General features: G+C 35.9%; 1 protein-coding gene across 2 annotated transcripts in view; it reads left to right on the top strand.

The window, feature by feature from the left end:
• Positions 1–15,186, top strand: part of arhgap32a (Rho GTPase activating protein 32a) — a 41,135-nt gene that overhangs the window by 18,578 nt on the left and 7,371 nt on the right. The window contains exons 1-15 of one of the 2 annotated variants that reach the window (XM_051665850.1): positions 914–1,166; positions 4,396–4,482; positions 5,479–5,616; positions 6,235–6,327; positions 7,544–7,666; positions 7,772–7,849; positions 8,750–8,831; positions 8,964–9,113; positions 11,434–11,536; positions 11,651–11,795; positions 11,893–11,975; positions 12,642–12,749; positions 12,851–12,996; positions 13,104–13,305; positions 13,544–13,683. In XM_051665850.1, the coding sequence (XP_051521810.1) occupies positions 5,485–5,616; positions 6,235–6,327; positions 7,544–7,666; positions 7,772–7,849; positions 8,750–8,831; positions 8,964–9,113; positions 11,434–11,536; positions 11,651–11,795; positions 11,893–11,975; positions 12,642–12,749; positions 12,851–12,996; positions 13,104–13,305; positions 13,544–13,683 (1,585 nt within the window). In that variant the 5' untranslated portion in view covers positions 914–1,166; positions 4,396–4,482; positions 5,479–5,484. Of the gene's footprint in view, positions 1–913; positions 1,167–4,395; positions 4,483–5,478; positions 5,617–6,234; positions 6,328–7,543; positions 7,667–7,771; positions 7,850–8,749; positions 8,832–8,963; positions 9,114–11,433; positions 11,537–11,650; positions 11,796–11,892; positions 11,976–12,641; positions 12,750–12,850; positions 12,997–13,103; positions 13,306–13,543; positions 13,684–15,186 lie in introns of those variants that run through there. The other variant, XM_051665849.1, reaches the window with a different exon arrangement.

Here is a 15,186-nt window from a genome sequence, read left to right as displayed (position 1 = left end):
AAAACTCCGGTAGCATGCTGCAGTGATACCAGTATACCAGCAAACAGCTGAGACTATTTAAATGTTAGACAGAGAGAGTATGCAAGTTAATCAACTAACAGATTACATGTGACCTATAAGATTCGGCCATGGAGTGTGCGAGCTGATTGGCTAACAGATTAAATTTTTAAAGGACCTTTCAGCTAGCGTTATGAAACTTTAATTGGCTATTCGTCATCAACATTACACAAACTGTGTACAATCTAAATTGCAGAGTTATGATCATGATACTTATGATCAATACCACATTGCTTCTGTCATGAGTTTCCCACTGGTAATTACAACATTGCGTACATTTATCTTGTACATATGATCATTCTTACATAACTTAAAGGCAGCATTAAACTAAAGGCTATATGCCATTTTGAAAAAAGAACAAGTGCTTTGATATGTCCCACTTTAACTTCCTGTTTCAGTAGGAAATGCAACAACACAGGAAAGAAAATTGTGTTCGTCAAACAATTTCATGGGGTCTTTAAATGTCAGTGAAATAAGCCTCTCAACTACAAAACCTATGTTGCTGAAAGTAGCAGGAAATTAAATGTTTCTAGGGATGTCCCATAAACTACAAACCATTCCAGCAATGACATTAAATGGATTTGGGATACTCCTACACAACCCCCCCAACATGAATATTAAAATAGCTTGCTTCAATGCTGCCCTGCTGGTCATCTTTCCCTACTACACTTTTCTCAGATCAGCCCTTTAGTGTTTGTGCTAGTGCAGCTTCGCTCTGCACACTCAGTGGGAGGGCTGTCATCCAGCACAGGGAGGGGCTAAGAGTGGGGTGGGGGACTCCATTTCTATATTTGTCCTGTTCTTCCGTTGTATTTAGAGACAGTAGCATGCACATCCATCCACTGCAGGAGATGGATGCTGCAAAACGGCCGCATTTCAGACAGGAAATGAAGATGCCTCACCTTTTTTCTGCAATGCCATGCCGATCTTCATCCTGCTCTAAATCCGCCTGTTTGTTTTTGATGAGCTGGGCAGACTGAGCACAGGCTGCTGGTCTGTGGGGGCATGTGATTCTGTACAGCAGCAGAGAGGCTGAATAAGGAAAGTCTCAGGTGTAAGACCATGTATCAGAATGGGACTGGGCAGAAGAGGATGTAGACAGCATATCAGTGAGTATGCATTTAGATTAAATGAGAAATGGGGGCAAGATCGGAATAATTATATCTACTTTGAGGAAATAGAAATTCTTGCAGTTTACCTTTATTTTTGTTTAATGTGTTACAGTTTAAGAACTGCCATTGTACTTTTACTTACAAGTATTATTGTTATAACTGTAAAAGTAATACTACAGACTAACACAATATTAAACAGTTTCTATGCTTTCAGTTGTGTTTTGTAACAAACATTCTTTAAACGTCACTGTTAACTAAGAGCTAGTGACCTTTAGTGTAAAGATTTAAAAGGTATTATTTCTGCAAATGCTTTTATTTCTGTTTTATGAAAATTGCTGAAGGGATAGTTCACCCATAAATGAATATTCTGTTATCATTTCTCACCCTCATGTTGTTCCAAACCTGTATGACTTTCTTTTTTCCATGGAGCAGAAAAGTAGATGTTGGGAAGAAGGCTAGACTGCCTCAGTCACCATTTACTTCACTCATCTTTTTTCCATACCTTGAAATTGAATGGTGACTGAGTCTGTCATTCTCTTATATTCTGCCTAACTTCTCCTTTTGTGCTCCATGGAAGAAAGTCATGTGGATTTGGAAAGAGTTAAGGGTGAGTAAATGTCAAAATGTCATTTTTTTGGTTAACTATCCGTTATATTTTTAATTTGTATTTTTTTTTTGCATAATGTTTTACATAGGGCTGCACTGATATAAGGATGAAACTTTTTGGCAGATACCGATACCGATTTTAACAAAAAACTGTCAATACCGATATTTTGCAACTTAGGTTACCTCATTTGTTCATCAGATCACTGTTTTACTTAGGAATGCTTACAAAAATTACAAAGAGGTACAAAAGCTTTTCACTGTTCTAACAATAAATAATTTCGGCTGAACATTGGTTCTGTTGAACACATGATGACAGGCCAAAATTTTAAAGAAAGACACAATAAAAGATGAATAGAAGATAAAAAGATTAAAAAGCTAAAAAAAATTACTAAATATGATATGGTAATTTTGCAGTTTAAAACGCAGCTTATAAGATTTAGTAATCGCACAAGGCCATATTGTGATTTCAATCTTAATTCAACCAATCATGCAGCATTAATGAATATCATACCGATATCTCAGAAGTCAAAGTCTGCTGGTTTCAAAGTGTTTTGAATTGTTTCCCTCATCATGTAGCCTATAGGTAAGTGCCGCTTTCACAACTGCCACGTCCGTTTATGGCGTTTTTTCCGCATTAACATGAGAACGAGACCACCTTTTTTATATATTTCATGTTCTTAATAGTGCCAACCCTTCTACATATTGTGGCTATTATTATTTTTGAACTGAACATTTGAATTCACAGAGTTTTTACCAAGTATGTGACTAATTATTCAGAAATCCACCAAATAGGTGTTTTCATGCTTATTACCGAAATGCCGATGGTTTTAATTTGCTCAATACTTGGCCGATAAATATCGGCAGCTGATACATCAGTGCATCCCTAGTTTTACACAATCTTTGTTATTGTTTTGATATTATACTTTAAGTATTATTAATATAACTGTAAAATAAAAGCGACAAAATAACACAATATTAAAGAAGAATTCATTCGTGTTTTGTAACCAGTATTTGTTGAACTTTGTTTTTCTAATTTAAGTACTGTAGATGCATTAGGATGTAAAAAGGTTTGCATTAATGTCCATTATTTTAATGGAATTCCGGTCGATATTTTGTGCTTAGGTGATTGATAGTGACAGATCCACATATCAGGTGTTTACACTGCAGATTGCGCATTACAGTACTGAACTGCATTGGTAAAGTAGGTCATTAAGCCTTGTGTAGTTTATGTTAGTTCTAGTCATAAATAATCAATGCTTTCAATTCGTAATCAATTTGTTTAATGCACCTTTGATGTGGCTAAGTGTTAGATCTGCATTCTATCAATTAAAAGTCTTTGATTTGGAGGGCTGGTGTGTGTGTGTGTGTGTGTGTGTATTGAATGATGCATTGTGAGTCTGCATTACTGAGATGATGCAGAGAGGTAAATTACAGCAGACACTTCAAAGACAGCACTTCCTCTGTGTGAAGTTTGCAGAGGCATGAACTAGTTTATTCATATCATATGCAAATGAACCCTGACTCACATCACCTTTTGGGAATGAGGTTTAGATCACATTTGCATGGACAAAGTAGATGTTGTGGTCATTTACAAAGGAAACTCAACATATAAACTTGTCAAACTTTGGAGGACAACACTTGAAGTTGCACTGAAGCCTAACTTTGCTGGAGAAAATTGTCTTGAACCAGCATAAGATGGTTTGTTGTTTTTTTCTGGTCTTCCAGACTTATCAGGCCCATCTGTTGGCTGATTTTAGAGAGGTTTTCTGGCACATTTCAGCTTGTTAGGTTGGCAGACCAACTGGCTGTCAAGCTAATTCAGCTGAGTACGAGCTTGGCCAGGCTTGGAGACCATCTTGAGACCAGTAGACCACCTTAGCCTGGGTTAAGATGTTATTTTTTTTTTTTTTTTTTAGAAGGGAAAACTATGTTTTGGGAATATTCCTTTTAAGTTCTGGTCCAGTTTTAATGGTGATGTACCCCATTGCCCCTTTAACAATTTGTGTTTTACGGTGAATTTATTTGCTTACATGTACTTGTGAGGTACACACACACAAACACACTCTGAGGACTCTCCATAGACATAATGATTTTTATACTGTACGAAATATAGATTATATCCCCTAAACCTAACCCTACCCCTAAACCTAACCCTCACAAAAAACTTTCTGCATTTTACATAAAAAAACCAAAAATTGCTTAGTATGTTTTTTCTTTCTTTCTTTTTTTTTCTTTTTTTTTTTTTTTTTTTTAAGTGATTTGAATTATGGGGACACTAGAAATGTCCTCATAAACCACATTTATAGCATAATACCCTTGTAATTACCAGTTTGTAACATAAAAATATGTCCTCGTAAACCACCCAAACCTGTACACACACACACACACACACACACACACACACACACATTCTTGCTGTAAATGCTTCTATTTCTGTTATTCTGTTTTATGTCCTGATATTATCCAAGAACATTTTATTGTAGTGGCTCTAGTGGTGGTTTTGAATAAATTAAACTATATATTGTTTTTAATAGTCTGCCTTTGACTGTATAATGTTTATTTGAGTATATTATAATTAAAAAAAAAAATTCACTGTCTGTCTCTCTCTCTGCCCCCACAGCTGTCTTTTGCTGAGGATCAGAACGACCTCATACACAATGGCCTGGACACAAAGGAGTGTGTGTATCTGGTGCAGATATCATGCCAGGTAAGGTCATACCTCACAGATAAAACGACTAAAAGAGAAAAAAACCCGTAGCCCTGACTGTGTGATGGCAACAGAGCAAAAGCTTAGCCTCGCTGCCATGCTTGAAAAAAGGGGGAAGTTATAAAAAGACTTTTAAGAGGTTCAGATCTAAAAAGCAGGCCAACCGCATGCAGTATGCTCAGCAATTCATCGTTTCATGGAATGCATCTGGTTTTTAAGTAAAAGCAAAAATGTTCAGAGCAGATTTACATTGTCAGGACAAGATGAAGACTCAACGCAGAAAATGGAAATACTGGTGACTTTGTTAAAACAAAGGGCAGGTTTGTGCACTGTAAGGGAATTATACTGTTTTCCACACACTGCCCAAAGAATTCTATATATATATATATGTGTGTGTGTGTGTGTGTGTGTGTGTGTGTGTGTGGGTGTGTGTGGGTGTGTGTGGGTGAGTGTGTGTGAGCTGAAAGGATTTAGAGGAACCCTGCTCTGCTGATAGTGAAACATGCCTCTCCACTGAGAAAAATCTCATTTTCCAGCTATAAGAAATATATCTCCATACAACAGATATAAAACCTACAACTGATACCAGCCTTCTTAACCAAATAACTTTTAGTATGAATAAGAGCTGGTCGTTATGCCGGTATGTATCATGCAAGGGATGTAAAGTGTCAACCAAAAGAGAGATTTGCATTCAACTGTATTATATATACCATCCACACGACTATCTGTTGGTAGGACTGCTTTACATAATTACATATGAAAATGAAAATACAGAGTGGGGCGTGTCCCAAACAGGTCACTTGGAGGTATATCAACACAGGAAAGAAAACTGTGCTTGTCAAGCGATTTTATGTAGTCTTTAAATATTTTCCAACTGTCGTCCAATTCTAAAGTATTCTCAAGGAGATTTAAAGGTGAATCTAACCTTCTCTCTTTCCTTTATTCACAATAAATATTCTTGCATTATTCAGTCTTACTGCTGCTCATATGTCTTAGGGTCGTATGTGGACAGTGAGGCGTTCATATGAAGAGTTCCGTGTCCTGGACAAACACCTTCACCTTTGTATCTATGACAGAAGGTTCTCTCAGCTTCCTGAACTTCCTCGAATAGACAACCTCAAAGACAAAGCCGAGGTATGTACACCTCATGTATAGTGCCAGCTTAAAAACTGTGTATGCTGCCTACCTTCAATTCATGCTGGGATTTTAGTGTCAATGCACAATGAAGACATTGTTTTAGAATGAATCAAGATCTTATGTCTCAAAGGCACTATTTTTAGACTATTGAAACATGCCTCTTGTTTATAAAACACTGGCAGCCATATTATAAGCTTTGTGCGAGTAATAGACCAAAATTTACTGGTATTCTTCACCACAAGCTTGGGTCTAGATTGCAAATGTGGACAGATTCGAAAATGGTGTGTAAACGACAAAAAAATCACAATGACTTTTTGGTAACTTATCGTATAGCTTCAGAAGCATCTGAATATAGCAAGTTGCATGGACTACTTTTATGATACTTTTATGGTGGTGATTTTCGTCCATATTGGAGAATATCTGCTATATCTATCATTATTAAATTTTGCTGTTTGGCAAGAGCTGTGTTAAGTTTCTCTCCTTTTGTGTTCAATGGAAAAAATAACATACAGGTTTGGACAAAGATGAGGAGTAAATAATGACAGAATTGTCATTTTTGGGTGAACTATTCCTTAAGGAATCTCTCTCTCTCTTTCTCTTTTTTTGTCTCCACAGACACTTTCCCAGATGCTAACGGCATACATTTCCCGTCTGTCAGCCGTCGCTGATAACAAGATCAACTGTGGGCCAGCACTCACGTGGATGGAGGTATATCAGTCACTCCCACTCTTTAACCTACATTTCACCTGAAAGCTTCTTGTGGCTGCCTGCCCAAGTCCTACCTCTTTAATATAGAGCTGATTGGTTAGTAAATTGGCCATGCCCAACTGCCACGGTGTATTTAACATAAACGCAGTTGGAGAGTTTCATGTATTTTAACAACAATAAATTTCTCAGGACAGGTAATGAATCATAATCCCATTTTAAAGTATGTCAGACGTCGGACTTTGATGCATAATAATACACCCATTCACACCCAGTCTCTTATTTGCTGTTAGTCATTAAGAAGGATAAAAGACACCTGACTCAACTTGTCTCAAAGCATTCAATCAAACAAGTTGCTTACTTAGTAAATGATATAGGCAAAATTATGAAACCAAGACAAAAAGAAATTAGGACATACCTTTAGGAAAAACTTTGTAAAATGTTGTTGACAGTTTCTATTTCCTATACATTTAAAGGGATAGTTCACCCAAAAATGAATATTCTGTCATCATTTACTCACCCTCATGCCATCCCAGATGTGTATGACTTTCTTCTGCTGAACACAAATTAAGATTTTTAGAAGAATATCTCTGCTCTGTTGGTCCATGCAGTGCGAGTAGTGACCAAACCTTTTGAAGCTCCAAAAATCACATAAAGGCCACATAAAAGTATTCCATAAGACTCCAGTGGTTAAATCCATATATTCAGAAGTGATATGATAGGTGTGGGTGACAAACAAATCAGTATTGAAGTCCTTTTTTTTTTTTTTTTTTTTTTTTTACTATAAATCTCCACTTTCACATTCTTCCACATTTTGAAAGTGAAAGTGGAGATTTATGGTGAAAAAGGACTTAAATATTGATATTTAAGAATTGCTTTTGAAGACATGGATTTAACCACTGGAGTCATATGGATTACTTGTATGTGGCCTTTATATGATTTTTGGAGCTTCATAGGTCTGGTCACCATTCATTTTCATTGTTAGGACCAAAATAGCTGAGATATTCTTCTACATCTTCTAATCTTTGTTTATGTTCAGCAGAATAAATATAGAATTTTCATTTTTGGGGGGAACTATCCCTTTAAAGTAAATGGCGACTGTGGCTCACATTCCACCTAACATCTCCTTTTGAGTTCCATGGAAAAAGAAAATGATGGGTGAGAAATTAACAGAATTTTCATTTTTGGGTGAACAATCCCTTCTCCTTCACCTTCTTAGATCGACAACAAAGGGAACCACCTGCTGGTTCATGATGAATCATCCATCAATGTTCCTGCTGTAGCTGCAGCCCATGTCATTAAGCGCTACATTGCCCAAGCAGCAGATGAACTTTCTTTTGAGGTATTCCTTTTATTAAATTTTGTTGTCTTCACCATTAAATGTGAATTTGAGGGCACAGTCAATTTTTATATCATTATTTATTGAAGCTCATTCTCTCCTCTAAAGGTTGGAGACATAGTATCAGTGATCGATATGCCTCCTAAAGAAGACACTGGCTGGTGGAGGGGTAAACATGGATTTCAGGTGGGTTTAATATACTGCGTTGAGATGGAAATGGTGTATATCTTTACTTTTTCTGAACTGCTTTTGTTAAAGTTTTTATTGTTATTTTTTATTATTATTTTACAAATGATTTTGTCAGATTTTTATATCTTTTTTTTGTTAATTTATTTACATTTTTATGTGTTTTCACATTTTTCATAATGAAGTCACCTTATTTTTGTCTTGTTTCATGGCAGTCTGTGCCACTGTATCTGTAATTTCATTAAATGGCCCATGTGAGTTAGAATCTCTTTCGAATCAGGTTTTGTATACATTTGAGACTTGTTTTTGCAGCTTTTATGTCACGTCTGAGTCAAAACATCAGCTCATTATGTTTCTTTACTGCTGATAAAGGAGGAATGTAATTGGTGATAAACGTGTTGTAAAGTAATTGCTACCGATACACAGGTCCATAAATACTGTTTTATTGTGCTGCTGCAAGATTTTAAATGTTATAAACTGTGGTGATTTACAGACTTAATATTAGCTGTATCCTTAAAGGGATTGTTCATTCAAAAATAAACATGCTGTCATCATTTATTCACCCTCATGTTGTTCCAAACACATATGATTTTTTTTTTTTTTTTTTTTTTTTGTGCAACACAAAAGGTGGAATGTTAGGCAGAATGTTAGCCTCAGTCACCATTTATTTTCATGAATGGAAAAAAGATGCAATGAAAGTGAATGGTGAAAAAAGAAGTCATGTTGGTTTGGAACAACATCAGGGTGAGTAATGTTGAGAGAATTTTTGGGCGAACTATCCCTTTAAGAGATTTAGAGATCTTGTTGAAATGAAATGAGATGTTATATTGAATATCAGTTATTTTAAGTCTAGTTTCTCTCTCTCTCTCTCTCTCTCTCTCTCTCTCTCTGTATTCACAGGTTGGATTTTTTCCTTCTGAATGTGTGGAACTAATTAGTGAAAAAATCCCCTCAAATGTGACCAACTCATTGGCCAAGCCAGGTGTGCACATTTTGCCCAAATGTTGATTAGTTTTTATTCATTGTAAAATAACATCAGCCTCAGCGTATAGGTACAATTTGTTTTTAGCCTTCAGCATTGGTTTTAAAGCGTTGGTATTCTATTATCTCGTAGTGTCTAAGAAGCACGGCAAGCTGATCACATTTCTGCGCACGTTCATGAAATCACGTCCCACCAAACAGAAGCTGAAACAGCGAGGGATCCTGAAAGAAAGGGTGTTCGGCTGTGACCTTGGAGAACATTTGCTTAACTCAGGCCATGATGGTGAGAAGAGCGAGCCATTAAAAACCTCATGAGGATGTTTATTAGGTGATTCTCACGAAACCTGTCAAGAAAATGTCCTGGTCCTGTTTTACAGCAAAACCAAAAGAAACAAAACAAAGCAAAAACTATATATACACTGCCGTTCAAAAGTTTGGGGTCACTTGACTTAAATGTTTCTCATGGTCTTAAAAACCTTTTGATCTGTATGCTTAAAGGTTTGAAATCAGTTTTGTAGTCAAAAATATAATTGTGCCAACATATTAATTTATTCATTACAAGACAAATTTTTTCTGACTTGGATGACTTGGACTGAATAATAAAGAAAAGCAGCCAATAAGTGCCCAGCATAGATGGGAACTCCTTCAATACTGTTTAAAAAGCATCCCAGGGTGAAACCTCAAGAAAATGTCAAGAGTACATGTCTGCAAATTCTAGGCAAAGGATGACTACTCTGAAGATGCTAAAATATAACACAGTTTTGATTTATTTTGGATTTTGTTTAGTCACAGCATAATTCCCATAGTTCCATTTATGTTATTCCATAGTTTTGATGACTTTACTATTATTCTAAAATGTGTAAAAAAAATAATAATAATAAAGAATGAGTAAGTGACGCTAAACTTTTGACTGGTATTGTATATATTTCGCGTATTAAATTAACCCTATTTTTCGGGTCATGAAGATATGTTTACATTGTGACATTATTTTCATGTCAGTTATGCAAATTTTACCCCCAGTTCTCATCACTGCAATGTGAAAAATGTATGTTATTTAAATTGCAAAGTATTTGTACATCACAGTAGTACTCCCTTAGTACTGCCTTTCATTCATTTAAAAAAAATATTGTACTTGTAATACAGTAAAAAAAAAAAAAAAAATACTGTGTTGTGGTAATGAGAATCATTGAAAACAATAGGAATAGTACAAGTAAAACGTCTGGATGCATTATGGTAATGAGAATTGTGGTAAAATGTGCTTAAGTGTCCTGAAAATAATGTCACAATGCAAAATATCTTAAAAGAATATTCTGGGTTCAATACAATTTGTGGCATAATATTGATTACCACAAAAATTACTTGTGACTTGCCCCTCCTTTTCTTTAAAAAAAAAAAAAAAAAGCAAAAATCTGGGATCCAGTGATGCACTTACAATGGAAGTAAATGGAGCCAATCCGTAAACGTTAAAATACTCACCTTTTCTAAAGTATAGCCATAAGCCATAAACAATATGAATGTTAACATGAGTTTAGTGTGATAAAGTCACATTCTAACCTTTTCTGTGTTAAATTATTAAACTTTACAGCTCAAATAATACATGAGTTTTAACAGAAGAATCAATGTTAGTGCTTTTATAAAATTAAAAGCTTCACATTTCTGCCTTGAAACCCTCCAAAAATTGGCCCCATTCACTTCTATTATAAGTGCCTCACTGTAACCCAGATTTTTGCTTCTTTTTTTTTCTTTTTTTTAAGAAAAGGACAGATGAGTCTAAATTAATTTTTGTATTGAACCCAGAATATTCCTTTAATAGTCCTAATGTATTCTTCATTTTCTTTATATTTTTAGTATTGATTTGGAGTTAATTATGACCAGGACATTTTCTTGAGAGATTTCGTGAGAATCATCCTGATGTAATAATGTGTGGCTAGTGTAACTTTATATTGTATTGTTTATTAAAGCAATAAGCCACGAGAGGCTGTCTTGGAGTGATTTTACCACGAATAAGGGGTGTTCATTAAAACCCCCTAATTTTTGAATTGAACTGAATTGAATAAACTTTAGTGTCCCATGTAGGAAAATTTGTCTTGGACTCGATACACAGCAGTTAGTAGACAGCAACACATACAACATACAACACAATATAAATACAAATAAAAGAACTAACAAAACAACATAATATTAAAATTTCAAGTACAAAATAATTTAAGCACAATATAAAATACAAATCCATCTAGTATAATCCATACAGTTCAAAAACCTTAATCTTATTTAAAAGTCTGACTGTGGTTGGCACAAATACATTTTTATAATGGTTCGACTTACATAACGGAACTCTGAACCATCTACCTGAAGGTAATCTGATATGATTTTTTGAGCTTGCATCAGTGTAGACTGCTTATAGCCCTTGGATGGATTTGTGGTAAAATCACTGTGACTCACAAAGTCTTATTACTGTAATAAAAAGTCAGTAACAGCAATATGATAAATGATATAAATGTTCAATAAACAGTTATTTCTTTTTTAATAATTATCACAAGAATACATTTTGTGTTTGACAAGCAATATAGCAGATATTATAAAATACTATGTTGTTCCAACAGTCCCACAGGTCATCCGAAGCTGCACCGAGTTCATCGAGAGGCATGGAGTAGTGGATGGAATTTACCGCTTATCTGGGATTTCCTCCAACATCCAGAGACTGCGGTGAGACACCAGTTACATACAGTATTATAATAAATATTTAATCAGTTGCGTGATTTCAATGTAGGCGGCGCTTTAAATTGTGTGAGAACGCTTATCAATGTCCATTGTCTCTAGGCATGAGTTTGACTCAGAGCACGTTCCAGATCTCACTAAGGACATGTACGTTCAGGACATTCATTCAGTGGGATCATTGTGCAAGCTCTATTTTCGAGAGCTGCCCAACCCACTGCTGACCTATCAGCTCTATGAGAAATTCTCAGTAAGCATCAAACCACTGCAACATTGACACACTGGTGTACCGTGACATAATATCAGTATTGGGACACAGAAGTGATGTTTTGGCATATTTGTCACAGGATGCTGTATCAGCAGCCACTGAAGAGGAGAGACTGGTCAAAGTCCATGACGTCATTCAGCAGCTGCCACCACCACACTACAGGTTAGTTTGGTGCACAGCACCCACTACTGATAAGAAAGAAAAGTGCACTTTCCTCTCTATAAAATGATTAGAATTACTTCTTGTGTGCTCATGCATTGAAAAGAGTTGAATAAATAAAGTGGCGTTCAAACGTCTGAGCTACTTCAGTTTTGCAGCTTTTTTCAGAATAACTATTATCAGCATAACAGTTTGAGTGAAAAGTTGAACTGAAGAATTTGCATGAATTTCAGAACTTTTTTTTTAATTTGGTACGCCCCCTTTTGCATGTAACTGAGCTGTCATAGGCTCCATAGGTTTGTGCAAAACCTGATTATCCATGTTATTAAGCATGATTTGAGAATGCAGCACACAAGATACACTTTTGAACAATGGAAGCAAGGGAATCTGATCTTTTGTACAAAAAAGTAATGAAGTTAAGAGTCTATTTGATTAGTGACCTTGAAATGCAGAATCGTGAATATTTATTTATTTTACGGCATAACGTTTCTTTGGTGTAGATTTTTCAGGTTTCTACATTTATTAGATTTTGAATCCCAGATTTTCAATATAGACTTTTGAACCCCGCTGTATGTGATGCATAACAAAAAATATTTTAGTGCTAAGAGTTAAGATTTTTTATGCGCAGTGGTTTTAATGAACATATTTGCTCTTTTTCTTTGTTTCTAGAACTCTTGAGTTTCTCATGAGACATTTATCCCGTATGGGAACGTATAGTTCTGTCACCAATATGCATTGCAAAAACATCGCAATTGTCTGGGCTCCAAATCTCCTCAGGTGACTAAAGCTGTGCTTTTTGATAGATTTGTCTATACAGATATTTTCTCCAGTAAATCAAGTTGTGTTTATTAATTGACTCGTACTCATACATGTTGCAGATCCAAACAAATAGAGTCAGCATGCTTCAGTGGCACCTCTGCGTTCAAGGAAGTGCGAGTGCAGTCAGTTGTTGTGGAGTTCATCCTTAATCATGCTGACGTTCTGTTCAGTCCCAAACTTAGCACTCTGATCCGCCACAGCACAGGTGAGAAATTAACCTCAGTAATTCTCCTCCCACAACAATTGATTTTTAGATGAAAGTCTACTACTGAGGCACTTTAAAGAGCACCTAACTCTAATCTGAATTGACAGGTCACACTACTTTAGCTCGGCCCAAGACTTTGCTGGTGAGCTCTCCTTCTACCAAGCTGCTCTCTCTGGAGGAAGCGCAGGCCCGGACACAAGCCCAGCTCAGCTCTCCTGTGTCCCCTGATAGCAAGTACATTGATGTGGGAGAAGGGCCGGCCGCCCTGCAGGGAAAGTTCCACACAGTCATAGACTTTCCTTCTGAGAGGTTTGTCTGTTTACATTGATTTTTAGTTAGCATTGTAATGCTTACAACAGTTACATAATAGAGATGTGCCCTGCTTTATAAACCAGCTTAAACCAGCCTAAGCTGGTTTGGTGGTCTTAGCTGGTCTCCCAGCCTGGTCAGGTTTGTCTGTTGGCTGGTTTTAGAGAGCCTTCTTAACACGCTAAGACCAGCAAACTATATTACGCCTGTGTGTAACTGGTTATTTTTGCATGTTTAGGAAGAAGGGCTCAACCAAGGCAAAGAAGTCACCAGTGGGAAACTGGTTTTCATTCTTCAATATGGGAAAGTCTTCTGCCAAGCCCAAGCTACACCGCCATCCTAGCGAGCCCAATGAGATGAAGAACACGCCCCTACCAGGTCCAGCTTTGACTTTAAGATCAAGCAATGTTAATTTTTCATTAGAAAATCATGCAAATATTGGTTATGTTTCAAACAATTATGAGGTGGCTATCATAAGCATTTATTCAGTATTGAAATGTATCAGTAGAAAACAGTTCTATCTAATTAACTATTTTACTCAGTTGTTGTTTATGCTATATAGGGGTGGGCGATATGACCAAAGTCTTATATCACGATATGAATAATTTAATATCATCATAACGATATATATTATGATATAGTAAAAATTTTCTGAAAAATCAATAAAAATGGGTTTATATATTGAAAAAACCTATTTGGATAATAGTCAGAGAATTAAATACTTTTAAAATGAAAACTACCTCTTTTATAATTTTCTGGAATTTGACAAACATAGTAAAAATAAAACATTTTTTAAACAAAAACAATAAAAAAACAACAACTTGGTTTTAAACTAGCCTTACCATAATGCTAAATTTCACATTATGCCACATTTCAGTCTGATATTATTATTATTATTATAAACTTTCCTCAAGAAACTGTAGCAAATTAGCTTAAAAAGGGAATTATTTATAATTAATTATAACTGGTTATAATTAATAATAAATATTTAGATTAGATCTTAGAATTAACTGTAGCAGAATCGATATTACCATTACTTGATCTGTCCGTCCACCGAGCAGACAATATAATTATTTATCAATTCTAGGAAGATTACTTTCCTGGCCAAGGAACGATAGCCTTCCTACTTATACAGTGCTAGCAGTAGTTTAGCATGTAGCAAGGAGCAACATTCAGTGACTTTGAATTGTGAGCGGAACACAGAGACAATCAATTGTGAATATAAGGGATTTAATAAATGAAACTATAACTAACATACAAACAAACTAAGCAAAACATACATATATAGAATGAAGGAAAGTAAGGAAAGGAGAGAGAGAGAGAGAGCAAAAAAGGCAGTATTTCACGTCAGTTAACCACAACCTAAATGAGAATCATCAGAGGCACAATTCACCTTAAAAGGGGTTCAAACTTAAACGCGCATCTAATCAGTTGTAAATGGTTACTTGCATTGGTTTGTTGCTGAATAAGAGTCTTGATGCGGTAGACGAGGTTCTCGACGATTTCTTTAGGAGTGAGTTGAAGAAGTCCACAGGAAATCCACAAAGTTACTTGAAGGTAAACACTGCCAGAAGGTTAAACTCAAGAGAGAGTTTTGGAGTGTGTTGGTCTCAAGAAGAAGAGTTTTTGAGCGATGATTAGTCTGCGTTTTGGAGTTTTGATAGTTCATTGCCGCACCCATTTTGTGGGTGGAGTGGCCAATCAGAGGCATGCATTTTGAGCGGGAGAGACATCCTTTGTCTCCGTTTATGGCCCATTCGCATTTTATTGCTGATCTGGACCGCTATTGCAGCTTTTAATTCAAAACATAGTAAGAATTGTTCGATGCATTTCACGATCACATGGTGTACATTATGGTGTGAGAAATAAAGAGAAGATCAT

This window comes from Myxocyprinus asiaticus, chromosome 31 (assembly GCF_019703515.2).
Source record: "Myxocyprinus asiaticus isolate MX2 ecotype Aquarium Trade chromosome 31, UBuf_Myxa_2, whole genome shotgun sequence".
Taxonomy (NCBI): domain Eukaryota; kingdom Metazoa; phylum Chordata; class Actinopteri; order Cypriniformes; family Catostomidae; genus Myxocyprinus; species Myxocyprinus asiaticus.
Note: the sequence above shows the minus strand (reverse complement) of the source record. Positions and strands in the feature narration are given on the sequence as shown.